Below are 25,854 nucleotides of genomic sequence, written 5' to 3'. Positions count from 1 at the left end.
AATAGCGATGGTATTGGAACCATTGTTCTTGTTTTTATTATGCATTTTGCTATTGTATATTGTGATTTCATGTTGTGAACCGCCCTGAGACATGTCGGTATAAGGTAGTACACAAATTTAATAAATAATAATAAAGTAATAATAATAAAAGACAGCAAAAAATATTCCTTGCACAGATGCCACATGAAATAGTTCAACACTCTAGATTTAAGATACAGTTTTAAAAATTAAATAAAAAGGTATTTACATTGCCCTGGAAAAGATAATAAAAATGCCACCAGGAGCCTCTTCAGGAAGGCTTTTCCTTAGTTGAGGTGCCACTACCAAGATGTTCCTGGTCTTGGTAAGCCATTGACTGATCAGGCCAATGGCAGAAATAGCAGAGTTCATATTCTTGTGCTCGCCTATTGTTGCTCCCCACAAACTTCTCAGGATGTCCACTAATGGATATTCAATCTAAAATCCATGTCAGAACTATAATCGGCAAACAAAAATGTTACAAGATAATTTTGGTTGGACTAATAAAGATATAACCCTAACACGGATTTTGTATTTTTCTTATGAGCACAACACTGCTACATTTCCTTTTTTGTGAGATACTCACTGTTTTCTTTCCTTCACTTTCATATTGTAGGCGTGTGGACAAAGTCTGTTTTTAGTTTTTGCATAGCACCTTATGGTTTTAGGTGTTGAATAACAATAGTCTATAGATAAAATGTTATAGAATTTTTGTAAGTAATTCAAATGCACACTCACGTAAAAGGATTCTTGATGTAGAGGAGGGGTGCATGGACTGTGTTCACAGTCCTTATTCTCACTTTCTACACATACTGTATTCTGCATAACTTCTGCCTGTGTATGTGCAAACAGGAAGTCTGCCTCTTCTTGAGTTCCAAATGTGCCAACAATGTCTATGTACAAAACAGCTTGTACACACGTAGTTATTTCAAAAGGGTTGTTAAAAGCCAATTATTTTTAAGCCAACTAGAAAATAGGGTTTTCTTAAAGTTTTCTCTGCAACCAAATATACTCATGTCCATTATGAAAAAATGTTTGATATTTATAAATTAAATATAATTATCCCCTAATAACAATGTCACATTCCAGATAACAATGTACAGTTAATTTAAAAGGCATCTTTGTAACTGTCCTTAAAGAGGCAAACAAAAACAAGAGTACTAAGCAATACTATAGAAAATTTATCCTAATACTCAGCTCACAGTAATTTGATAAGACAACCATGTTGGTTCCTTTTTACGGGATATGATCAAAATCTCCTTAAGCTACATGATGAGTTGCTTACAACTTAGTACATGGAGCTGTCCTCAAGATGTTGCATTAGAAGCAGCTACCACCGCACAAGTAGTCAAATGTATGAATCAGACCTAAGATCTAATATCATAAGACAGTATGAAACTTAGGCCAGATCTCCATCTCTAGCATGTTGGAAGGGACTATTGGGACTATTCTAAATATATATTAAGAACAGCATATAGAATCTTTGCTCCTAAAAGACTTCAATAATATGTCGTGGTGTTTCCTCTCAACCAAAATTAATCTCATTCAGAATAATGAAGGAAAATAAATGTTACAACAGCAATTAAAACCTAAAAACCCTCTAGCATTGCTAGTTTCCCAACACATTTTCTATAAACATTCCCAAAATGTCAATATAAATGTAAAAAATATGCACATGTACATAATTTAAAGTCACCAAGTAAGCTCCAGGGAGCTTTCAACAAAGCAATAATGATTTTATTTTTCAGCTGAATACTGTGAATCCATCTAACAGCCCTAATGTCCTATTTCTCTTATTAATTATAATTATACATTTTTAACAAAATGTTTTTGCCTCTAGAAACAGATCAGATTTTGTCACATGCTTTTTTAAATCTTCAGTTCGCATGAATTAAGTGCAGTAAATTAAATTATCCTGGGTCACAGAAGTACAGCCAGTTGAAAACTGCATTTGGAATGTGTGTTTCCTGACATAAAGCCATAATGTGGGACTAATTAGAGAATAAACTGAGGATCTGTTATCAGATAAATCACCACTGCATTTCGCATCACGTTTAGTTTGGTTCTAAGAACTGGTTCACAGGATCCATTCTTGCCTCTTTGATTCCTTCTCCCCTTTGTCTTCTCTCTGGCTGTCAGCTCTAGTAAGAACGTAAGATGAACTTGCTTGATCAACCCAATGACCCATCTAGTCCAGCAGACTGTTCTCATAGCGGCCAAAAGCAGGACCCCACTAGCAGTTGATATATACTAAAAATGGTATGAATCTTCACTTGCCTAATACAGTGGTGTGGGATGTAGCACAGGATTCATGGAAGATACGTGAATCATAATTTTAATGGTATGAAGGCAAAAACACCCAAAAAAAAATCTAGCTGCAAGTTCTCCATATATACCTCTAATCATGTTCACCATAAAATTCGATTTGCTGCAAGAACAGTTTGCCAAAGTATGAAGAAAGTAACCTCCATTCCCCAATTTTTTATCGCTGTTTGCCAACTGAAATTTACTTGGAATTTCTAAGGAGTGGACAGAGGTATTTTGAGAACTGCAGTTCCGTGTACTGAATTACACTGATAGGAAGGTGAACATATTTTAAAAATAGATTCATGCTTTGAACATCCTGGTTTCAGTAATTTCAGGAAATGTTTCTATTGGTGTTTCCTGTAGGGGGTGACACTGGTTGGGGTTGTTAGAGGCCAATGAAAATCTGTTTGAAATTGTTTTAACAATTGGTGATTTTAACAATGACTGACAGCACTATGTCCATCCATGCTATGATCCTTAACTAAATCTTCATATCGGAGTTGATAAACTGACCACAAAACAAATGCCATCAAGTCATTTTTAAGAAAAAGGCAATGACAGGCGCTGGGAGGGAAAGTGAAGTAATTTCTTGGGCCCAAGGCAAAATCTAAAGAGAAACAACAAAAAGCCCTGTGGGACCTTACTTAACAAGGAACAGTATTTTTCATTGCATAAGCATTTGCGGGCAACAGACCCCTTTATCAAATGAATGAAGCATTTAAGAAGGTATATTATGTATATGTACAGCCAAGGAAGGCTAGTTGTAAGCACTTAAGGCTAAAGACCAGAGAAAATTAAATAGAAGACTATGATAGGTACTGGAGATAGGTCGTGGGAGTGTCCCAGTCATAAAAATACTGATGAATTTATGGTTCCATCAGTACTGCTGTCCGTGTAGCTACAAAGCAAAGACTGCACCTACTCACACCAACTAGTGTTCAGCTTCCATAGCTAGAAACAGCATCAACACAATTGTTTTCTCTCATGTAAAAAACATTAATCGGTATCTCTATTAGTCCACGGAAAGCATAATCAAACAACATCAACATCACATATTAAGAACAGCTTATCCCAGAACATCTTGACACATTTTACCCAGCTTTTAGATGTAAACATCAACCTCTTTACATAGAACTAGTTGGTATATTGCTTTCATATAATAAGAAAATAATTTCAATAATATTTAGTAATATAAAAAAAAAAAAATACCATGCAATATCAGATATCCTTAAAGTAATGAATCAGGTTTCAGCATTATCTTGCTGAGCAACAAAATATAGTATTGGATACAGACAAAGGTAGTTGCACTTAGCTGCCATTAAAATTTGACGTTTTGGAGCAAGGTGTCATCAGTACTCTGGCAGCATAAAGCTTTATTTCTCTATAACATATGAATCAGGAGAGGCTGTGAAAGATCTGGATCAGTGTCTGAATGCAGTGCTGAACTGAATTAGGAACAATACACTGTGCTTTAATCCTGGGAAGATCAGCAAGTTACCTGTTCCTGATGGGGTCACACTCCATCTGAAGGACCAGGTGAGTAGCTTGGGGCACATTTGGATATATATTTGACACTAAATGCCCAAGTGTCCTCTGTGGCTGGGAGTGCCTCTGACCAGTTCTGCCTGGTTCACCAGCTATGGGTGTCCCTTGACAGGAAGAGCCTGACCAGTGTAATCCATCCTTGAGGCTGGATCACTGCAATGCACTCTATGTGGAGCTGCCTTCTGGCCCAGTTGTAACCCAGCTCAATAACAGATTATCTGCAGGAGTGCAGCTGGTTTTGCTTTTTATGGTTTTACACTAGTTGTATTGCTATTGTTTCTAATGGAGGTTTGATCTTATTTTGCATTTTATCAATTCATACTTTTTGTAAACTTCCCAGGAGTTTGCTGATGAGCAGTATCAAATTCTAATAAATAAATATTGTACGGTGGTACCTCAGGTTACATACGCTTCAGGTTACATACGCTTCAGGTTACAGACTTTGCTAACCCAGAAATAGTGCTTCAGGTAAAGAACTTTGCTTCAGGATAAGAACAGAAATCGGGCTCCGGTGGCGCGGCAGCAGCAGGAGGCCCCATTAGCTAAAGTGATGTTTCAGGTTAAGAACAGTTTCAGGTTAAGAACGGACCTCCGGAACGAATTAAGTACTTAACCCGAGGTACCACTGTACATTGTGATGGGAAGATTGACACTAGCATGCTTGCCCTCCCAGGGATCCAAACAAACCATCCACTGCATCAGGTATCAGTAACTGCTACCAAAAACAGACAAATCGAAGTTAGTAACATCCTCAACCACTTAAATCATACTTTGGCAGCAATCCTAAAATGACTTACTAGGGAGCAAGCATCACTGAACATAGTGGGATTTATCAGTATGCACAGCTCTAAGAAACATTTTTCCAGCAGGTCTAGGCTGAACAGCTCATGGACATCTGGAAATGGTATTGCTGTTGTTGTTATTTAATACTTCAAAGATACTATCAAGTTGTGCTTGCCTGAAGTAAAAGAGAAACCATGCAATTCAAAGAGATTAGATGGAAAAGAAAACTACAGGATATGCCAATTGGGGCCACATACAGGGGTCACATACATGAAGAACATAATCCACTTAGAACACTTTTGAACACCTAGGTATCCCCTTTTATATGTCAAGGACCAGGTTTCTACGAATTGTTTCCATCTGACTGTATTCTCAGACCCATTAACTTGTCTCACACTGAGGCAAACCTGGAGAGCCACTGCCAGTAAGTAGATAGTACTTAGCTGGATTGACCAATGGTCTGACTTGGTATAAGGCAGCTTCCTATGGCCCTATTAAAAATCAAACTACTACTTCCAGCTACCATTGAAGGTGGAAGCTGAGCCTAAGTCTATGGCTTATTTATTGTTCATCTCCACTTCACCAATCACTTACACTCTTAGCATGATCAGCTTATGCATGGTACGCTAGACTGGCATACCCTTTTACAAAATCAGATTCAAATACGCAAGTCTGTGTAAAATGTTGCTGAACTAATTATGTCTGCTACATTTGCAAACTCTGCATTGCCAATATTTTGCTCATTACTTCTGCAAAATGCCTTTGAGATATTTTGAGCTGGAAAGATGCATAACGTGCTGCATTCTGTTTTTGGTGAATCGGGTTAATTAAAGTCACCATCTGCTGAACTGAAGAAATTGTTAAAGGCAAAATTCTATTTTAACTTTGATGTTCTCTTTTACATAAATGGATGACAGAGGAGATCAAAGTACTGCTGCAGAATATTATTGTACATGCCTGATAGAAGAAACCAGACATTTCCCCTCTATATTCACACTTTAAAATTGCCTAATGTACATTTTTACATATCTTCAGCAACCGCTAAAGCAGTCTATTAATTAAAATGGCCTGCAAAGCTATTCCTATCACAGAATTATAGTCAGAAGGGGCTCAAAGAACAGCTTCTTATATTCCTTCATTGTTCCTCGGATTACACTTCTAAGTCCACTGAAATTCCCAATGATTACGCCACTACTTGTGTCAGGAATCTGGAAGCGACATTTTTAAATAGTGGGATGCTACAGACCTGCATAAGCAAATGTGAGCTTTATTATTTATTTACTTGCCTATTTTTATTTCAACAATTTGGATACCACTTAATTACAGCTGTTTGGGTAAGTGTTGTACCAAGTCTCAATTTGCATGTTATTCAGGCCGCCTTATTAGGGCCAAAGGCAGACCCTTGTGGTTGCAGGCTAGAGATGGGGAACCTGTGCCCCTTCAAATGTTGTCAGACTCCGGCTTCCATCAACCCCAGCCAGGAAGGCTAATGATCAGGGATGAAGGGAGTTGTAGTCCAACAACTTCTGGAGGACCAAAGGTCCCACATCCCTTGGGAATGAAGTCCTTCAAATAATCTACCCCAAATCATATAGGGCATAAAGAGTAGAACTAGCACTTTACACTGACCCCCCCCCCCAAAAAAACTGCTGCTGATGCAAAACTGGTATAATATGATTAAGCATCGTTCTTGAGGCTTCTTCTCTGCCTTTCCCTGAGGACATGAGTTAGCAGAAACTTATTTTTGTTGACACATAGGAAGTAGATCGTGTTCAACGGCCAAAAAATTGTACTAGCATTAACATCAACCACAACAATTATTATTATTTTCTGGAAACATCCTTATTTAAATTATTTTTATCCCACATTTCAAAACAGCCTTCCAAATGTAAGTCTTTAAAGTGTAAAGTGCTACAAGACTCTGTGTTGGTTTTCTACAAGACCATTGGAACTGAAATTCTAAGGGTGCTTTGCAAAAGCTATTGCCTCCAGTTCACGAACATTATGAGCCATTAGGGATACAAAAAATGCAGTGATACTTGAAGAGCTCCAATTAAAGAGAGAAATAAGTTATTAAGTTTAAGAAGTGATAATCTGTGAGAGAAAATGCCACAGATAATGTATAAAATATGAAGTATTCTAATATGTATTTTTATTTATGGTCTATATTAGTATGTTGCACTTCATATTTTATCTTTTGTTCTAATTTTTGCAACCTTGCAATCAATTTTGAAGCAAATTTTGAAGCAGCAGAAATACTTTAAAATAAATATGTAACATTTCCATTCTCTTAAAAAAAAAGAACTCTGAACTCTTAGCACTTATTTGTGCTCTGTTGCTGCTTGCCTCACAGAGAGGATTAGCTTGGCAGCATGCATAAGACAAATCAGTGCAAACCATGCAATAGATGACAGCTGACATAGAACACCAGACTGTGACACCATAGCCACCATCTGTTCCTTCAGTCACATTATGTATGCTGTGCTCACATTTTGTATTTTTATGTTGTGAACTGCCCTGTGATCTTTGGATGAAGGGCAGTATACAAATTTAATAAATAATAATAATTTTCATATCAGTGATGCTAAAACATCAAGTTGTACATTGTACTTGGAATCTATTCTACTATTTTTTACTATCACCACCATGATACATAACGCATCCTAAAATTTATGGAAACTTCCAGTTCTGACTTGTTTTTAAAATTTCTGTATGCATCTCTTTCTATACAAAATTACCTTAGTATTCCAGGATAAAGTCAAAAATAAGAACTCTTCTGTGAATCATTCACATTTACTTACATAACATTGTAAAAAGTTATGATTCATTACAATTTAAAAATGAATTTTATCTTTTCATAACAGTTAACTGACTTGTTTCTGTAAGTCACATATGAGAGCTGTTGATGATTAAGGTATATTTGTTCCAACAACAAAAATGTGGACAGAAAAATGTTACTTGAATAAAGCTGATGCTTTGAAAATATTTAACCAGTATTTGGCTGGCCAAAAAGAGATCGTCAAATGGCTAATCAACTGAACCATCCTGTATCAAACCAAGGAATATACAAATACTTTACCTGATTAGCAGGCAAATGAATATGTCATTTCAGTTTTTAAAGGGTGGTAATATCCCATAGCTCAGTTACCAAGTATCAGTTTCTTAAAATAACCACCCTTCTTGCTAAGCCCGTTGGACAATCCATCTCAACCAGGCAGAAGCAATGCGTGGCACAGCCCTTCTCAATCTGTATCACTTCGGACTGCCAGTAGGGAACCACATGTCTGAGTACTTCCACCATTATAAAAACATACTAAGCTGTATTATACCAAGACAGACTATTTTGTCAACACAAACTGGCAATGGCTCTCCAGGGTTTCAGATAGGAGTCTCTCTAAACCCTACTTGGAAACACCAAGGATTTAACCTGTGGCCATTTGCTCACAAAGTCTGTGCTCTGCCAGTGAGTTCCAGCCCTTCCCCAAGCTAGCATATTTTATTTGCAGGCAAAAATACAACATGAAAAATGTAAATTTTCCATTTTTGGAATAAGATTCATCATCTTATTCTATGCATTCCCACCTTGCTGTTTATTCCAGTCAGGCTGGAACTGGAGGCCAAAAGCTCCCAATATACTCATTTCCTCACAGATGTCCTGCTTGCCTTTTCATCACTGTCAAACCCTAAAATTACTGTTTTCATAAGGGAGCCAACAGGGCCAGATGACATTGTTGATGGCCTTGAACTGCTATGTACTGGGCACACATCCATTAAATGCTAGCCAGTCCTTGGCTGTACTACTGCCAACATTTTAAAGCTCCCTCAGGTCCCTCAGTGCAGTATTATTCAAATACCTCCCAAAATGGGCTACACAAAAGCAGTGTGTGTGCATGTGCAATTGCCCCACTGCACAGCCCAGAGTGGCTCTCCAGTTACACAATGCAGGAAGCCATCTGGTCCTCCACACCCATTTAAAAGTTCTGGCCTACATCTATCTTCACTCAGAAGCACACACAAAACCCATAGGCGTCATTCATGGAATACTGGAGCACTTGGGTCTCCTTAACCTGAGAAACCTGAATTCAGTGCCAACTTCAGCAATGAATGGCTTGAGTAAGTTCCTAACTCCTCCTCAGTCCCATCAAAAAAGTGGGAGTAATTTTATTTATGTGTTTATATACCTTTATCCACATTTCTACTTAATGGGCCTAAAAAGCAACTCAAAAGAATAAAAGTGAGCTAGTTAGTTTCCAACGTTCTGCCACACCTTTGCATAATCAAAAAACAGAACCAAACAAGAGGCTGGGTAGAGAGAGGTTGGCTTGATTATCCATGCCTGTGGTCATTGGAGAGAGGATGTAAATTTACTTCCAGCCCAAATAATAGTCCAAGTGGATCATTTACTTTCTCTTATGTAAGTCAACAGCATCAATTCCTACTGGGGAAAATAAAATTCTGCAGGGGGTGTAAAAGAGGAGCCAGAAGAATAGTGGAGAGGAGAAAGGGGAAAGGAAAAGGGTTGTGGGCTATTTCTGCAGCTTAATTGTGGCCTTGCAGATCCAACTACCTAATGCTCATCACATTTATGATAGGATTTGGTATCTCCTTCTAAACTGCAGAACAGACACACTGCACCAAGTGCACATTTGACACTACAAGGCTTACAATCAGAATGAGATATATTGGTACATCTTTCTTATTTATTACATGTATACTCTGTTATTGTGGCTCATATATGGTCCTCAGGCAGCCTCTCATCCAGGCAATTTAACAGGGCTAGACTTGCTTATCAGCAGCAGCACAACTGTACCATGTGATTTTAAACAATTCTCTGAATCTCCACTAATGGAACAATATCCATATCGAAGATACAGATCTTATCTCTGTGATCAGAGTTCACTGAAATAGTCAGAACTGACTGTGAACAAGTTCCATGCATCAGACATTACATTATTTATCAGGGATTGAAGTTCTGAGATTTTAAATTGTGCCATTCTTTTCTGTAAATAAAGTCCAAAGCATTCCTTCTCTCACTAATGCTACTTATATCGGGGCATTTTTAAAATTGCTACTGTGTCAAGCAATAAGGGGATTGACTCATTCACGGTCTTTACAATCCACAAGGAAGCCCACTGCAAAAACCGCAGGACTTTGCAGGCTTATCTTGCTAAACGTATAATTGCTTGGCACCTTACCCTGACTAAAAAAGACACTTTACCTTGTAAATTGGCACAGCGCCATCCTGACAGATGGACTGGGATGCAGACAGCCAAGAGATTATGTATAAGCATCAAATGCACTTTCTAAGAGCAAGACACCCAGTCAGGAATGTCAAAACAGCTGTCCCGCCTGAGCTTGCATGCCTGCACTTAAGAGGATATGACGTTGCCACTCAACCCACTGAGCTGGATTAACATGGAAAATAAATAAAATAGCTCCCACATCTATATAAGGTGAGTTTTGTAAAATCAGGATTACTACTGTGTAGTAACAGGCAGCTCTTAAAGCATTCTGGGGGACCAAAGTCTACAGTGATGCAAAACTTTCAAGTGACTACTGTATGTATCAAAGCATGTTTTTTCAAAGAAAAGGAGTTGGGAAGTTCAGGGGAAATAGTCTAGAGAAGTAAGTTTATATTCTGCAATTTAAGTACAAAATGCAAAAGTCTTCACTAGAAATACATTGCAAAAACTCTGTGCTAACCCATTAAAAAACTGAGTTATATTTTTATTTTTGAATCAGCCAGGAAGTCTATTTCTTTCTGCCTACAGGTACAGGACCACAAAGTCAGACACATAATCCATGTAATTTTTGAGGGTATTTCTGACTTGCATCTTAAATTTTGGTCATGCAAGTCCTACAGCTTTGCCCTCACACATGTATGTTAGAGGATGGGACCCGTACCGATACCACCAACCTCTTAGCAATTTGAAAAATAAGGCAGCATGGCATATAAGATAAGGGAACATCTATGTGACTGAACAGCACAGCCACGTGATGAATGCCATTTATCATGTGCCCTTGGCTGCCTCACCTGCCCTCTGCTCATTTGACTAATCCATTTAGAGCAGAGATTATTCTCACGTTCCAACTGCCTGAGCAGCTTTCAACTTTGAGGCCTGTTGAAATCAATCTGCCAGATAGAGGTGTTTTTCAAGTATGAGGAAGGTTGGAGGGAAGAGAAGGGATAACAAATCCTAGTCCTTAATTATGAAATTTCAAGGCCCTAAAGATTAATCATATACATATTCCAAGCACTGAATTTTACAGGATTTCAGACCTTACACTCTCCAAATAGTGAAGTTTCTAGATCTTACACTGCCACAAAGAGGTGGAATTCCTTTTCTCTGGAGAGTTACCAAACTCAATACCTCTGAGAAATACGGAAATACTTTTTTCTTTTTTTATTAAGCTGGATTTCAGTGCCTGAGAAGTAGCAACGTTTCAGAAGTTGTTGTGCATTATTTTATTTTAATCTGATCTTTACTGGATACTAGGGAAATGCCCATGAGGCTGACTGGATGATCACATTTCCTTGCATGCTCCTCCAGAGGAGGAAAAAAGGGCTGGGCTTGGTTCTCTAGGTGCAGCATCTCTTGTGAACAGTTTTACACTATGCTTTCTCAACTTGGTGAACTCAAGCCAATTCAATTTCAAAAATACATTTCTGCTTGATTGATAGCTATAGGAAGGTGCTTATCTGCTTCTCAAATGTGTTTTTCAGATCACATGATGAAATACCAGCACCAGATCCTCTGGCTCCAAAAAGCACTGCAATCACATGCAGCCTCAATCACATATAATGATTCTGTGTGGCCACCAAACCACTGGACCAGAAGTTGGCTTAGGCTGCAATCATAACTGCACTTATTTGGCAATAAGACCCACTGAATTCAAAATTACTTCCTTTTGAGTAGATACGGCAGAGCTGTATCTAGGAGGGATCTGCCAAGGTTTCTGCCCTGGGTGAAGCCTCCAGAGGGGCACCATTAGGCTCCCAGCCTCCCAGCATGCCTGGGCTTCAGCCGGAGAGAAAGATGAAAAAATGAATGAAATTGCCTATTTTTTGTCCTTTAGGAATTAATGTGTTCAGGGTGTGTGTGTGTATGCAAACACACATCCGGTGGGGTGGGCTGCCAAACTGGGTCTTTGACCCGGGTGACAGAGAGCCTAGTTTCAGCCCTGGATATGGTTAGGGTTGCACTGATGGCCTCAGTGGGTTTCCTTTCAAGTCTGTCTATATTTCTAGCAGCCAAGTCACCTTCCCTCTTCTTTGTACATTTTCTATAGCTGCTCTGCTCCCGTCTACTTAATGTCAGTAAACCCCCCCTGCTCCCCTCTTTACATTGCCACACAAAATCTCATTTAACAAGTAATTTCAAACAAACCATGAGTGGCCAGCCAAGATCAAACCTAGGTTATAGGTCATTGTTTGGAGCAAGAGAAACCACAAACCTGGATTAGTATGTAACGCTAAACCAAACTATGGCCTAGTTCTCAGTAGAACAGCAGCAGCAAGGGCATGAGAGCAAAGCAGTCATGATTTTCCAGATGGGCTTCCTTGTTCACGCTAAGCCAAATGTTGACTTAATATGTGAACCAGAGGATGCGTTTCAATCTGGTTTTAGGCTCAGTTTCTGCACAGAAACTGCATTGATCATCCAGGTGGGTGGTTTGGAGTTTTTTTTGTCTGTTTTTTGCCAGGCTCTCTGGACTTGGAGCTAGAAGCATGGCGATCCCACTCATATCCAAAAAGCCAATTCCAGAAGGTGGTACTGAGAGACTCCAATAGGATTCCATCTTGTCTCTTAGGATATTTAATAGCTACATGAAACCACTGAATGAGAACACCCACTGTTTTCCAGTTTTGTATCATCAATACACATATTAAATTCAGTTCTACCATTCCTTTCTACCATTCTGTTACATCTGATTCAGGTGAGGCAATTAAAGTGCTGAATCAATGCTTGGAATCAGTAATGGACTGGATATAGGCCAAGCGAATAAAGATCAGTACTGACAAAATGGAGGTACTTTATAATAGGTGATTTCTCTGTCCAGAGAAGTGATATTCAACCTGTTCTGAAGGGCACTGCATTTCTGCTGAAGAATGAGGCTCACAGTCTGGGGATTCTCATTGATCCAGCCTGGTTGCTGGAAGCCCACATAGTTTCAGTGGCACACAGAACACCCTTTCACTAGCTGAGGCAGATACATCAGCTGCAAGCCCTCTTAGAGGTAATTTGATCATGGCTGTCCATGCTCTGGTAAATTTTGGCCTAGGCTACTTCAATGCAGGCTGCCTTTAAAAACTGGTCACAAATTTCAGGTAGCTCAAAATGCAGCCACAAACCAGGACTGGTCATTAGAAATACATCTCACGAGTGCTTACCAAATCAATTTCTAAGCATAATTCAGACTGCTGGTACATAAAGTCCTAACCAGCTTAGGACATGAATGGTTATCTTCTCCCACACCAACCTGCCCATGCACAGAGATCTTTCAAAGCCCTCTTCGAGGTAATGAGGCAGGAGATAACTCGAGAAGGGCTTCTCTGTTGTGGTACTGTATTCTGCTTAGGAAATTCTCTCTCTCTCTCTCTCTCTCTCTCACACACACCCACACACCCACACACCCACATACACAGGCTTGCCTGGCATTCACACTAATGTAAATTATTTTTTATTTCCCCAAGCTGTTCAAATTGGATGGATTTCTAAACTTGATGGAAACGTTTTAATGCTGCTTTTTGATCTGTTATTGTCTTGATTATTTCTATTAAATGTTTATAACGTTTTTATATTGCTATTCTAAAATGCTTTTACTGATGAGCAGCATTGCAATTCCTAAAAGGAAACAAATAAGCTGAAAACCTCTAAGAAACTGGATGCAATAAACAAACCACCTATTTGTTTTGAAAATCCACTGGGAAAGTGTACTTAGGACACACACTTTGGCACGGGCCACATTCTACCATGCTGAATCAACTGCCTAGTGGTGAAAAAACCCACAGAGCTTTGAGCAATGCTTCTTCCAAACGAGCAAGGAAGTAGATTCATTGGGGTGGGGGAAGAGAACTTGCCGATACAGTTGCAGTTCTCAAGTCTGTGGAAGGTTAGGACCGGTTTATTTATTTTTCTACCCTTCCTTTCCATAAAAATAATCAATTACAAACAATATATTTGATCTGGGCTTGAACATTAGTGCTATTGCTGCAGTACTGGTTTTATGTGCTATTAGTGCCATCTGGAAGAAGACAGGTTGCAGCAATCTGCACCAGCTGCATCTTCAAATGGCTGTCCCTGGTAGAGCACTCAATTCTGAGTGTTTTATGAGCACAGCTCACAGTAGGGTGTCCTGATGCAAAAGAGAACAGGGCTTCTGCATCTTTGCTATGCAGCAGAGGGGATTTCAGTAGGTGCAGCTTGCATGTCCAGCTACACCTGCTGAATTTTTCTCTTCTGTGAATTTATTGAAAGTGCAGACCCCTTTCTTCTGTTGCATCTGGACACCCTGGATTACAGTGACAAAATTCTTGTTTTCAAGGAAACCATATGGTGCTTTGGACAGAGCTGACAAAATAAATTCTTCCCATGACAACTGAGTTTCTTTAGTAGTAATCTGGGTCTAGAACCAACCTAAGACAACAAGGTTTCACCAATACAGCAAATAAGAACCCATCTAGAATAGCAAAACTGGAAATGCCTGTATTTCCTATCAAAATCACTTGTATCTTATCAGGATTTTGCTTCAGTCTACTGATTCTCTTTCAGTTAACATTCTTAAAGAAGAACAAGTATAATCAACAAATCTGTGACACTTCCCTTTATAGATAAGTAGTTTCATTGCCTAAGGCTGCAATCCTAGCCTCACTTACCAGCTAATAAGTCACATTACTTCCAAGTAGATATGTCACGGACTGCACTATTAAATGCTCAATAATAACATCTCCCAAAACAGTAAACACTCTTAAAATCAATTATTATTTTATTCTCCTGTGGAACAACTGCTGGAAAGCAAAAATGACTAAACAATGGTTGGGAGGCAATAACATTTATACAGTGGTACCGCGGGTTAAGTACTTAATTCGTTCCGGAGGTCCATTCTAAACCTGAAACTGTTCTTAACCTGAAGCACCACTTTAGCTAATGGGGCCTCCTGCTGCTGCCGTGCCGCCAGAGCACGATTTCTGTTCTCATCCTGAAGCAAAGTTCTTAATCTGAGGTACTATTTCTGGGTTAGCGGAGACTGTAACCTGAAGCGTATGTAACCTGAAACATATGTAACCCGAGGTACCACTGTATATTATTTCCACATTAAAACACTGATTTTGCATTGTAATTTAGTACCGGTAATTTTCTCTGTGGCTGCAATCTTGTGCACCCCATGCACATCTAGTAAGAATGAATGGGAGTTACATACTGCAGGACAGTATTGAGTTTGTGTAATTTTCTCTGAAAATAGTGAAGTGATGTTAACCATAAGCTTTTCATATTTCAAAATTCAATTTCCTTCTCATGGGAAGCATATCTGTGAAGCTCCCAAGAGTACAATGTCATAATATTTAACCAATACATTCTAGAAAAAAGGCCACTAGTTCTACTAGACCAGGAATGGTGTACCGGTGGCACTTCAAATGTTGTTGGATTCCAGCACATCAGCCCCAGCCAGGACGACCAATTGACATGGTGCAAACATTTTTTTTAGAAATTGTAATATGCATGCATTGCCAATCTCTTCAAGAATTTCTGCTCTCTTTAAAATTACATAAAACGATTTGCTTTCTTAAGCTTTTTAAAAAATATGAAGGCATACCACCTTCACCAATGATTTTTTTTTGAAAATAGGCAAAAGAATCAGGGAACCTAGCTGTAACATGGAAAAGACTGAACTGCTGCCAGTATTTTTGAACTGACTTTATAACTTACAGAAAAGTGAACTCTAATCAGACTAAGCAGAAGAACCTGGAAGCATCAACTTGTACTAAAATCAGTTAATTGTAGTAGAGTGAGCTATTACAAGCACAGTAGAGTCTGTAGGACCCAGTATGACAAAGAGTAAGAAAATTTAGTGGTTTAGCATGCAAATATATTGCCCATGCATCCATTAGTACCATAGTGGTACTGTTAAAAACGGACAACTAAATTGTAGTTTCAGGTAATTATAAATGATTTCACCGATATAATCCACCATGCATACTTAAATGAATTCAAAGTACATCAAGTTACAAGGAGAAATAATCAACTCCCTAATTTTAAGAAGAAAAATACTGCATTAAGATATCAAAAAACCCAAGTCATAAAATCTAAATTTCAACACTTGATCTCTGATTTAGTTTTCAGTTTGGAGAATGAATTTCAGCCTTGTGTCAGCCTTCAAATGTTGCTGATACAATCTGATTTTCAGTCAAAAAAAGTAGTTTTTGAAATTTAAGTATCTTATTAACTTTCCCTAGGAAGTACATTTGTATCATTACAGATCATTACACAGCCAAAGGTCTATTTTTAGTGAAATGCTGGCTGAGGTATGTAAGCATAATGTCATGTATGCACAGAATAACTATTTTCTGTAACCTCCAGCCATTTTCAGCTCTCTGAGCTGATGGCACTAAGGCACCCTTGTTTCTGCTGGAAATTGGTATATACTGTATAATGGGACTTCATCATCATTACTTTCAATAATCTTTAGTATCCTGGGCCCCAACATCATTCCTGTGGATGTTGGGTCCCTAGATATTGTTGGACTACAACTCCCTTCATCCCTGACCATCCGCTAAGATGGCTGAAAATGATGGGTGTATTTAGGTTGAAAAACACCAACCTAAGTGGATTGAACTATTTATCAGGCATTATAAAAAGCAAAACTCGAGACACCGTAACACCTGGTCACTGAGGGAAGAATTCAAGGTTACTCTCTTCTAGTCGATCCATCAGCGCAAACATTTCTGCTTGTCAGATGAAACAATTCCCCCTATCTTCCCTTGTGTGCTGTTCTGGGGGGTTCTACTGACCTTCCAGAATGGCTTTGGGGGAGGCAGAAAGGGAAAGCCCTGGTGTGCTAACGGGGGCCTTACACTGGCTTCCACTAGTGTGCTATGTTTTTTGAATCTGGACCTATATTTTTAAAAATCACATGTAAAGAAGAAACACCATTGGTACATCTGCATCAGCACAACCGGACACCTTCATCTGCCCCAGGTGCAACCAAGCATGTTCTAATGTATTGGTCTCTACAGTCACAGCAGGCGCTTTAACTCTCCAATGGTTCGGCTTCACCCACAAAGGCACACTCTTCCATTGTCTTCCGAGACAGACAAGTGCTAGCCAACCAACCCACTGAAACTGAAGCATGTTCACATACCTCAGATTTCAACTGAAAAATCAAGTACCTAATTAAATCTCTCCCAATCACTACTTGAAAAGATACTTCATTGTGGATGAAAATACAAACCATGAGCCAATGAAGCAAAGTTCTCAGAAGAGCTGGTAACAGCTGCCAAAGTCTGAGTTCTTATGAAACATTAAATGCAACGTTTACACTACATAAATGCTAGTGAATTTAAATGCAGAGCCAATACCACTGCTGACTATCTTCTGGGGCTTTTTTTAATGTGGGAGGTGATCCCCTTCAACACACATCTGTTTTTACACACAGCCATCTTACCTAGGTAGAGTGATGAGTTTTCTTTCTTGACATTGTCATCCAAGTAGGTTGGTCCCAAGGTGTAGATGGGTGTGGAGCCCATGCCAATGAGAATTTGGGCACAAATAAATAAAGCTACATAGAGTGAGTGGTCCTTTCCACCTGAATCCCTGAAACACTCTGGCGACTCCGCATGGTCTTTGGAGTTATTGCCAGTCATGCACAAGCCATCATTAGAGACAGAAGAGTTCAATTCCTGGATCTGATATGGTGGAGAGATGAAATGAGGTAAAGAAAACATGGCAGCCCCAAGTGCAATAAATAATCCACCGACAGCAAGCCACAGAGGCCTTCGTCCTCGTCCCCCAAAGTAACTGATGAAAACCACTACCACCAGGCTGCCAATATCAAAACAGCTGACCAGCAGCCCAGACTCAGAACTTTTCAGACTGTACCTCCTTTCAATGGTGGTGATAACACTGCTCAGATAGCCAGAGACCATAAGGGACTGGATGAAAGTCAGGAAGCACATGCACACCAAGAAGAACCTAGAATCTATCAATACTACATTGAGAAATTTTCTACCTGGGATTGCCAGCAGCGTAGAAGCTGGTGAAACCCCTTTACTAATGCTGGCAGAGTTATTGCAGCCTGTTCTTTCAGCAAAACTCCCAATTCTTGAAAAACTGGAAGCTGTAAAAGAGAACATAGTCCTGGAAGAAGCAGTAGCAGCAGCAGCAACATTGCTGCGATGTGCTAATGTGTCAGGGTCAAGGCCACATCTCTGATCAGAACCCCCCTGGAAGCTCTGTAAGTTCCTTTTGGCTGTAATGAGAGCACTTTGTGAGGTGTTAATCGGTGGAGCAGATCCATTCAGAACCGGCAAGCTCTTGGACCTGAAGCTCTCATCTGCCTTTTCTGGCTGCTGTCCCCCAAGAGAATTTGGGCGCTGGTGCTTCTGCTGCTTTGTTATCCCTGACAAAAGCATGCTGATCACAAGCCCAGTTTGGACTGAGAGTTACCACTTTCCAATCAGATGCATAATCTCGTTGAAAATCAATGCTGTCTTTTCATCCCATGAGCACGCAAGCATGCACTGTGGCTTTCAACATCAGCCACAGCCACTCTGGAATAAGGGAGTCTACAATCCAACACTGTCAAATCAGTGCATCAGAGCACGTGCCCAGCAGATTCTTTTGTGGCTCCATCCTTCTTAGTACTGCTTAAGGACCTGTTCCCCCCTGCCAGCAGCTGAGCTATAAACGGATCGGACTGGGCCTCTCCCCCTCTGCAAGCACATTCCCACGTGGATTAATTGGACACGTTTAGCAGTGAAGAAGTGCCAGAGCTCTTAGAGAAGCCTAGCAGCTCTGGGAAAGAGTCCTTGAATGCCTGCATCATCGGCCACCAGGATATGGATTTGAAGGATGTCCTCTCTCTGTCTCCAGTTTAAAGACTCCTGGTGGTAAATCTGCCAATCTGTAAGGCAGAGAGAAAGAGAGAGAGAGAGAGAGAGAGAGAGAGAGAGAGAGAGATCAAGTAAAGAAGGTCAGTATGCTGCTTTTGTCCTGCTTCACCCAGCAGTAGTTCCCAGCTGCTGCTCCCTGGGGCTAGAAAAGGACACAGCAATCTCTATTATCAGGCACTCTCCTCTGAACAATAAAAGCAGGATGGCTGGAATCTTCTTACCCTCCACTACAATCAAAAGCAGTAACAGCCTATTGATATGACATTCATTTTAATAAATGAGAAGTAGTTACAGCATCAACGCAACAAAAAATTATCCCTCAAAAATATATGAAGGCAAAATCAGGTTCATTTCAGCAATTTCTTTCCCCACCTCACCAGCCTACCCTTTGTAAAAAGAGATATTTATAAAAGAATCACATGCATAACACATAAGTGTCCTTATGCAGACACTATAGCCCCTTTTATTAACCCCGAAGCAATAGCAAATGTCAACATACTAACTCCTTTATTTTCATGGCTAAAAATAAATATACTGGAATAAATATTCAATTACAAATAGCAAGGCATCAGAGACTGTCTGCACCTCTTCCATTTTGCTTCCTTGGGCTCCTGATAACAAGGACTGGAGTTTCACAGGAGGCTCTCAGAAAGACAACGAAAAAAATAGGCACAGGAAATAAAGAAAATCTCAATACATATCTGACAGACATGTGCCATCCCAATATCAACATACAAGACAAGCATTATTTGTATGCCACTGGTACACAGTAACGGCAAGCAAGTGCAATTTCATGCACATATCTTCATGCTCAAAACACCCTCACACAGGGAGTCTTGGGGCACAGAATGATCTACACAGCCACATGCATCAGTGTGGTTGGCCAGAAAAAAGTGCCCATCTGCATCTCCATCTGGAAGAGTAACATTTATAAAGCTCCGTGCTTGGCTTTGTTAGCGTTTGCCTGTGCTTTGTGCTAAAATATAAAGGCACCGCTACATACTGGGATAAAAAAAAATCGAAATTAAAAGGCAGGGGAAGGCGCAGGGAATCCGTTTAACTAGACAGCTGCCGCTGCCATGCAGCAGCCTGCACAATAAGTTCCATGCACGCAGCATGCACACTGCCTTCCCAAAGAGCTAGAAACCAGTTCGCACATGCCAGCCTGTCTGTAACATATTTTAATCTCTGAAACTCCAGGACTTTCGGACCAATTCTAAACCCGCACCCTCGGAAGCAAGTCCCGCTGAGTTCATCGGCAGTTAAACGTGCATAGGACTGTCACCTTAGATGACTTCCTATTTCCACAAGTTCTCCCTACTACATCCCATACTATTACCCCATCCCTGTGCACCGACTTCACAGATTCCCCTACGGAAACAAAGCTGGTCACTTAGTGGTGGTGCCCAGGTGGAAGAGATGCCTCTGTGTCCGCCCCCAGCCTCTCCCACCCGCTTTTGTCTCCTTTCCAGCTGTGGGGGCTCGCTCCGTGCAGCGCCGAGTCCCAAAACTTTAAGCCTCCAGGAAGCTCACAGGGAAGGCAGATCTGGAAGAAGTTAAAGGGAACCCGCGAAGGAACAAGGGAAAGGGGGGGGGGAATCAAAGGGGGGAGGGAGAGAAAATCAAGGGGGGGGGAGGGATTATAATGCAAGGCATCCCTCCCCGCCATCCAAGAGCACCCTTCCGAGATGAAGAAACAGCCTATTACTCACACAGCTCGCTGGCTCGTATCCGTGGGAAGCCGGGAGGGAAAGCGGGGGGGGGGGGGGAATGGAAAGGCGAGAGAGGCAGGAGGAAGGGCAGAAAGCCAGCCGCCCCGGCTCTAGCTTGGGTTGCTCCCGCCTGTAGGTAGCGACTCCCGAGTGTCTCCCCTTGAACTCCCTTCCTCACCCGGCCTGACACTCAATGCGGAGTTTCCTCCCCCCCCCCCCGCGCCGTCTCTAGGAGCGAGGCCGCGTGGAGCGCGCAGGCGCACTCCGTCCCCTCCCCTCTCCTTTGTGAGGAGAAACGTCTCCCAGCGGCTGTGTCGATCCACCTGCTCCTGCCTTTCCAAGAGGGACGCAGATTGGCTTCCCCTGGAGTCAAGAGAGGGAGCCGCGGGGCTGGCGAAGAACCGCCGCCGAGAGGAACTCCTGCCGGAAGGGGCAAAAGGAGAGAGAGCCCTCCCCATAGAAGATTCCATGGCGAGCTCACACACAACACACCAGCATTCTCCTCAGAGCCGAAATCCCCTCGCCGCCCTTCGGTTGAAGTGGGCTTGTTCCAGTGATAATAAAATTAAAAATCCATCCCAGAAATGCAGTCCTCTATGCAAGCTAAGGGGGAAACCCGTCGAATGGAGCGGGAGTCCCTTCAAAGTAAACTCGCTAAGGGTAGAGCGGTTCTGTTTTACAGTTAGTAGGAGTAGCCGTAATAATAATTAATATGTTAAGTAGACAGAGAAATCAATTTACGAATACAGTATAATAAAATCCAGTTCCTGCGCACCTGAGACAGCACACCAGGATAAGGCCACAAAGATATTTTTAAAAAGCGTTTTAAAGGGTGTGGGAACAATGCACCAACAGCAGATTTCCCTTAAAAGCACCAGGAGAATGAAAAAAACAGTCTTCACTGACCCTTTACCTGCGAGGAACCAAAAAAGGTCCCGAGGGAACAGATTATGACACAACAAAAGAGCTAATTTGTTTAGCTATCTTAACTGACAAGATTACCTATCAGTGACAAGATTACCTATCAATATGAAAATAAAAAAAATCCTTCCAGTAGCACCTTTAAGACCAACTAAGTTAGTTCTTGGTATGAGCTTTTGTGTGCAAGCACACTTCTTCAGATACACAGATACGCCGTGTATCTGAAGAAGTGTGCTTGCACACGAAAGCTCATACCAAGAACTAACTTAGTTGGTCTTAAAGGTGCTACTGGAAGGATTTTTTTTATTTTGACTATGGCAGACCAACACGGCTACCTATCTGTAACTATCAATATGAGTTATCTAAATGCTGAAAGCTCTCAAGCCATAACTTTCCTTTGAGCCATAGCATATTTTATTTATTACAATTAAAGCTTGCCTTTCATTCAGGGAGCACAAGGTGGCATACATGGGTTTCTCAGAGAGTTTCCGATCCTGGCATGGGAAAGATGCCGACTGTTGCTTCAGTAAAGTTGGTTTGTCGTGCACCTGCAGACCATTTCCACTCAAGGCTATAAATGCTAATCCAAATAGAATTGACTGTCACTTTAGCAGGGCCATTCCTACTATTTTAGGCAAAGTGAGACAGCCACCTCAGGTACACTATCTCACTGCCAGTGTTGGATTAAGATTCAACTGCCAGATCAGTCAGCTTCTTTCTATACAAGAAATGCATAAGGGAAATCAATCTTGTCTTTCGCATCAGACAACAAATTGTCTTGTGCCTGCCATGCAACATTAGTCATGCAATTTCAGACTAAAATTGCCATCAAAAACCTGAACCATGTGCACACCTCTACACACATTTAGCCACAAATCGTATTTGTTTAGATTTTGACCCCATTCCACTCCAACAGCTTTCTAATTGCATATCATACCAAGAGTTGGGCTCACAACTTCTACAGCATTTCAGAACATTCAGGTGGGCACTGCTATATGTATAATAAATACAAAATAATACAAACTTAAATGAGACAGCAAACATTGAGGACAGCACATTCTATCATATATTAACAAAAGGCATATTACAGTTTCTCTTTTTTATATTTACCTAGGAAAAAAATAATTATAAATTTAAAAATAAATAAACTTTTGTGAGTTCTTTGATGTACTCTGTATACCAGAGGGCCAAGTTATTACTCACATGTGTCCTGTGTGGCAACTCGTATCAGTAGCACAGTCTCCTGCTGTTCTGAGGATCTTACTGTCCCCATATATTGTGGCTCTTGTTCCTCCCTCTGGGAGAAGTAGAGCAGGTGACAGCGTTTTCAGTAACCAACCACAATCATGCAATGTTACCTCTAGCCTTCATGTGTTACTTCAGTTCCCTGAATTGGTCAAATCAACACATATGCACACATCCCCATTTGGCTTGCCAGTGATAATCATTGGATCTCCATTTCAATCATGTTGATGTGTGGAATTTACACTAGTCTGGTAATATAGATGGGGGTTTGGGGTATGGTTTCAGTTTATTTCGTATGGTGTCTTCCTCTGGTCCACAACCTGGACAAATGCAAAGTCTGCCTGTCAATTAACTGCTGGCTTAATTTTTAATGCCACTTGTCCCAGGCATTTAGTCAGTTCCAGGGCCTCACAAGTCCAAAATATAGGTTTTCTTAATCCCTTTATCACAGGAACAATTTCTGATTTTCTAATCCAATTTCAGTGCATGACTGCTTTGAATCTTCCACTGCAGCTAAATATTGTTGCATACCACTCCCAAGTGGTGCAAGATTCCAGGGCTTCCAGGCACTTTGAGTAAGTTCCCGTTTTGTTTTGGGAATAAGGTCCAGCAGAGACTGTGGTGTCATTATGATAGATGGTATATTTAGATATATTTACAACCTAAGTCTACAGTGGAGGGGTTCACAGCATTAACACCCCAGAAAGTCCCATACCGCAGCTTTGGATTCAAACAGAAGAAATCAAACGTAGCTCTCAAACATTGCTCCAGCTTGCTGCTTTCTTTCTAGGTCACATCACTGCCCACTCTGCTCCCAACTCTGGCCTTTTCTGTTGAGGGAGGGACCCCCAACAATTTGCCATCTCGCACAGAGCCCCTTAATCCCCCATCACCTGTTAAATTGAATGAGGGGGGTGCAGATTTTATAGTCATATTGGCATGGGTAGACCAGATGACCCTTGGTCAATTCTGTTATTCGGGGGGGGGGGTTTATACTGATGTATATTTTGCTTTAGGAGGCTTAGTTTGGTCAGAACTGAATATACACAAAATGCAAAATCTATTACTATTGGTAAATGAGCCACCATAGCCTAGGGTTGCCATACGACTGGAATTTGCCGGACATAGACAGGATTTAGCCGTATGTAACAACATCCAGGCGGAAATTGCTTAAATGTCTGGGGAAATCCTGATGTATAACAACCCATGTCAGTAGAGTAGATTTTGGCAACAACTTTCACTTTTTGGAATATGGCAACCATAGCTGCGAGAGGGCCGTGACAATTTGTGTCCGAGACTTTTTAGACTCATCTACCCATGTAGTATCTCAAACCAAAGAGGCGCATTGGTTGCTAGAAGTGAAATATATTGGCATTTTTCTCAGCTCTCCCATCCTACTAATTGGCTATTTCCTGCAATTGGAAAACTTGATTAGATTTTAACACTTGATGGATCCTGGGATTAGAGGGGTCATCCCTCTCCCAACCTCATAACAATATTCTTCTGATAATCACTTCGGGTTCTTCTCTGACATTTGAAGGCTCTCTTTTGCATGGACTCTAAATACAGGTAGTGTGGGATAGGTATGATATCAGCCCAAAATCTAGCAAGGATTTTACTGGGTGCATGTCTATCTTGTTTTATGTCACCCGTATTCTCTCTGTCAAAGATCTCAGAAAGCCAGCTGGGTTAGTAGCAATTTGTCTTACCGCTACTCTTGCAAAGCATGCCCTTCCTCCTCTCTTTTTAAGCTCCATGCCCACTCTCTGAACCAGGAACTTCCCTCAGGTGAGGCCTGGACATTTTCTTTCTGAGATTTCAGAAGGAGTTTCTTGTGATTCTGGAGAGGGTGGCTCAGTTGAAGATTTCGGAGAGGAAAGAGACTAAGATAGGGTTGCCATATGTCCGGAATTTCCTGGACAGATTTGGAGTACTGGATCCGAAAGCAGTGTCTGGGTGCAAAACTGATTAAATGTCCAGGAAAACCTGGATGTATGGCATCAGATTTTGGCAGTGTTGATTTTGCCAATTTTCCTTTTTTTAAAAAAATGCTCAATTTCTTTGTGATTTTGCAAAAACAAACAAACTGCCAATTTCCCTTTTTTTAAAAAAATGCTCAACTACTTTGGCCGCCCCCCTAAAAACAACTCAACAACTTTTCTGTCTGGAAAAGCAAACGTCACAGCACCACAACCTGTGAGTGAGACTGAGGCCTACACGTGTATTCAAGCCTAGGACTGTGTAACAAAAGATAGGCCTGAAAGTACGATCATTCACCTGTGGATAACTGATTTATTAGACTCCATTTTCCTCCATTTTTGTTTACTGATTTACAATAAAAGTTGTGTCTGAGTTGTTCCTTTTGCTCCTTCCCTTTTTCTCTCATTGTTAAATACATCTTAGCTCCTATTCCTTTATCCCCACTTGAAACATAAACCTGCTTGGCCTAGGGGCTCCACACGCTATTTTGAGGCCTTGCCAGTCTTCCATCCTTTTATAGTTTTGAACCCAGGTCCCTTAGTTTGACCACAACAAAAGATTGCCAGTGGTAAAATAAATTTTGTACCTACCTGCTCAGGGCAGAACCTGTTGCGACCTTGATTCAGTCAATTCAGTAGCTGGTTAGAAGGGAGGCCTGTATAACCACAGTGCTCTCCAGTATTTCAGCCCATTTGAATGAATATGTCTGAGCTGACCTAGGTTGTTTTAAGATCAGCTGGAGATAGGACTGTTGTAATTACAGTTACTGCATCACAGAGCAGGGTGAAAGCAGGATCCAATCAGGAAACAAAGTTCCCTCATTGCTTATGATGAAACATTGCAAGCCAATTATTTAGTTTCTTAGGCTGCAATCTTATGAACTCAGTGGGGCTTACTTCTGAGTAGACAAGCAGAAAGCTGCACTTTTAAATACTTCAGCACATTAAACCAGCCTTTCCCAACCTGGTGCCCTCCAGATGTTTTCCAGAACAACAATAATATTCACTGGGCTTTTGAGTCTTGCTTGATTGGTGCCACTTCAATTCTCTCATGTTGCTAGTCCAATACAATACATTCTTCCACTTCTAGTCACACTGGATCAGGGACAACATAAACAAATCCCATCTCTTTGTATTAAACTATTATCCCTGTGCTTCAAATAACCCAGTAAATATAAATAAATCAGACAGTAGTGGCATCAGAAAGAACTCAGCGGATCAGTTGTTTTCTTCT

General features: G+C 40.7%; 1 protein-coding gene across 4 annotated transcripts in view; it reads right to left on the bottom strand.

The window, feature by feature from the left end:
• The window catches only part of SLCO5A1 (solute carrier organic anion transporter family member 5A1), a 60,437-nt gene extending 35,066 nt beyond the window's left edge, over positions 1-25,371 (bottom strand). The window contains exons 1-3 of one of the 4 annotated variants that reach the window (XM_081013348.1): positions 25,212-25,367; positions 22,334-22,387; positions 17,317-18,774 (exon numbers count right to left, since the gene is read on the bottom strand). In XM_081013348.1, coding sequence (XP_080869474.1) covers positions 17,317-18,283 — 967 coding nt within the window. In that variant the 5' untranslated portion in view covers positions 18,284-18,774; positions 22,334-22,387; positions 25,212-25,367. Of the gene's footprint in view, positions 1-17,316; positions 18,775-20,475; positions 20,720-20,798; positions 21,023-22,333; positions 22,388-25,211 lie in introns of those variants that run through there. The other 3 variants (XM_081013346.1, XM_081013349.1, XM_081013347.1) reach the window with 3 other exon arrangements.
• Positions 25,372-25,854: the final 483 nt, after the last annotated feature.

Source organism: Podarcis pityusensis (assembly GCF_964106645.2).
Source record: "Podarcis pityusensis genome assembly, chromosome: 7".
Taxonomy (NCBI): Eukaryota; Metazoa; Chordata; class Lepidosauria; order Squamata; family Lacertidae; genus Podarcis; species Podarcis pityusensis.
The sequence above is the reverse complement of the archived record's forward strand: the minus strand, read 5'-3'. Positions and strand labels throughout refer to the sequence as shown.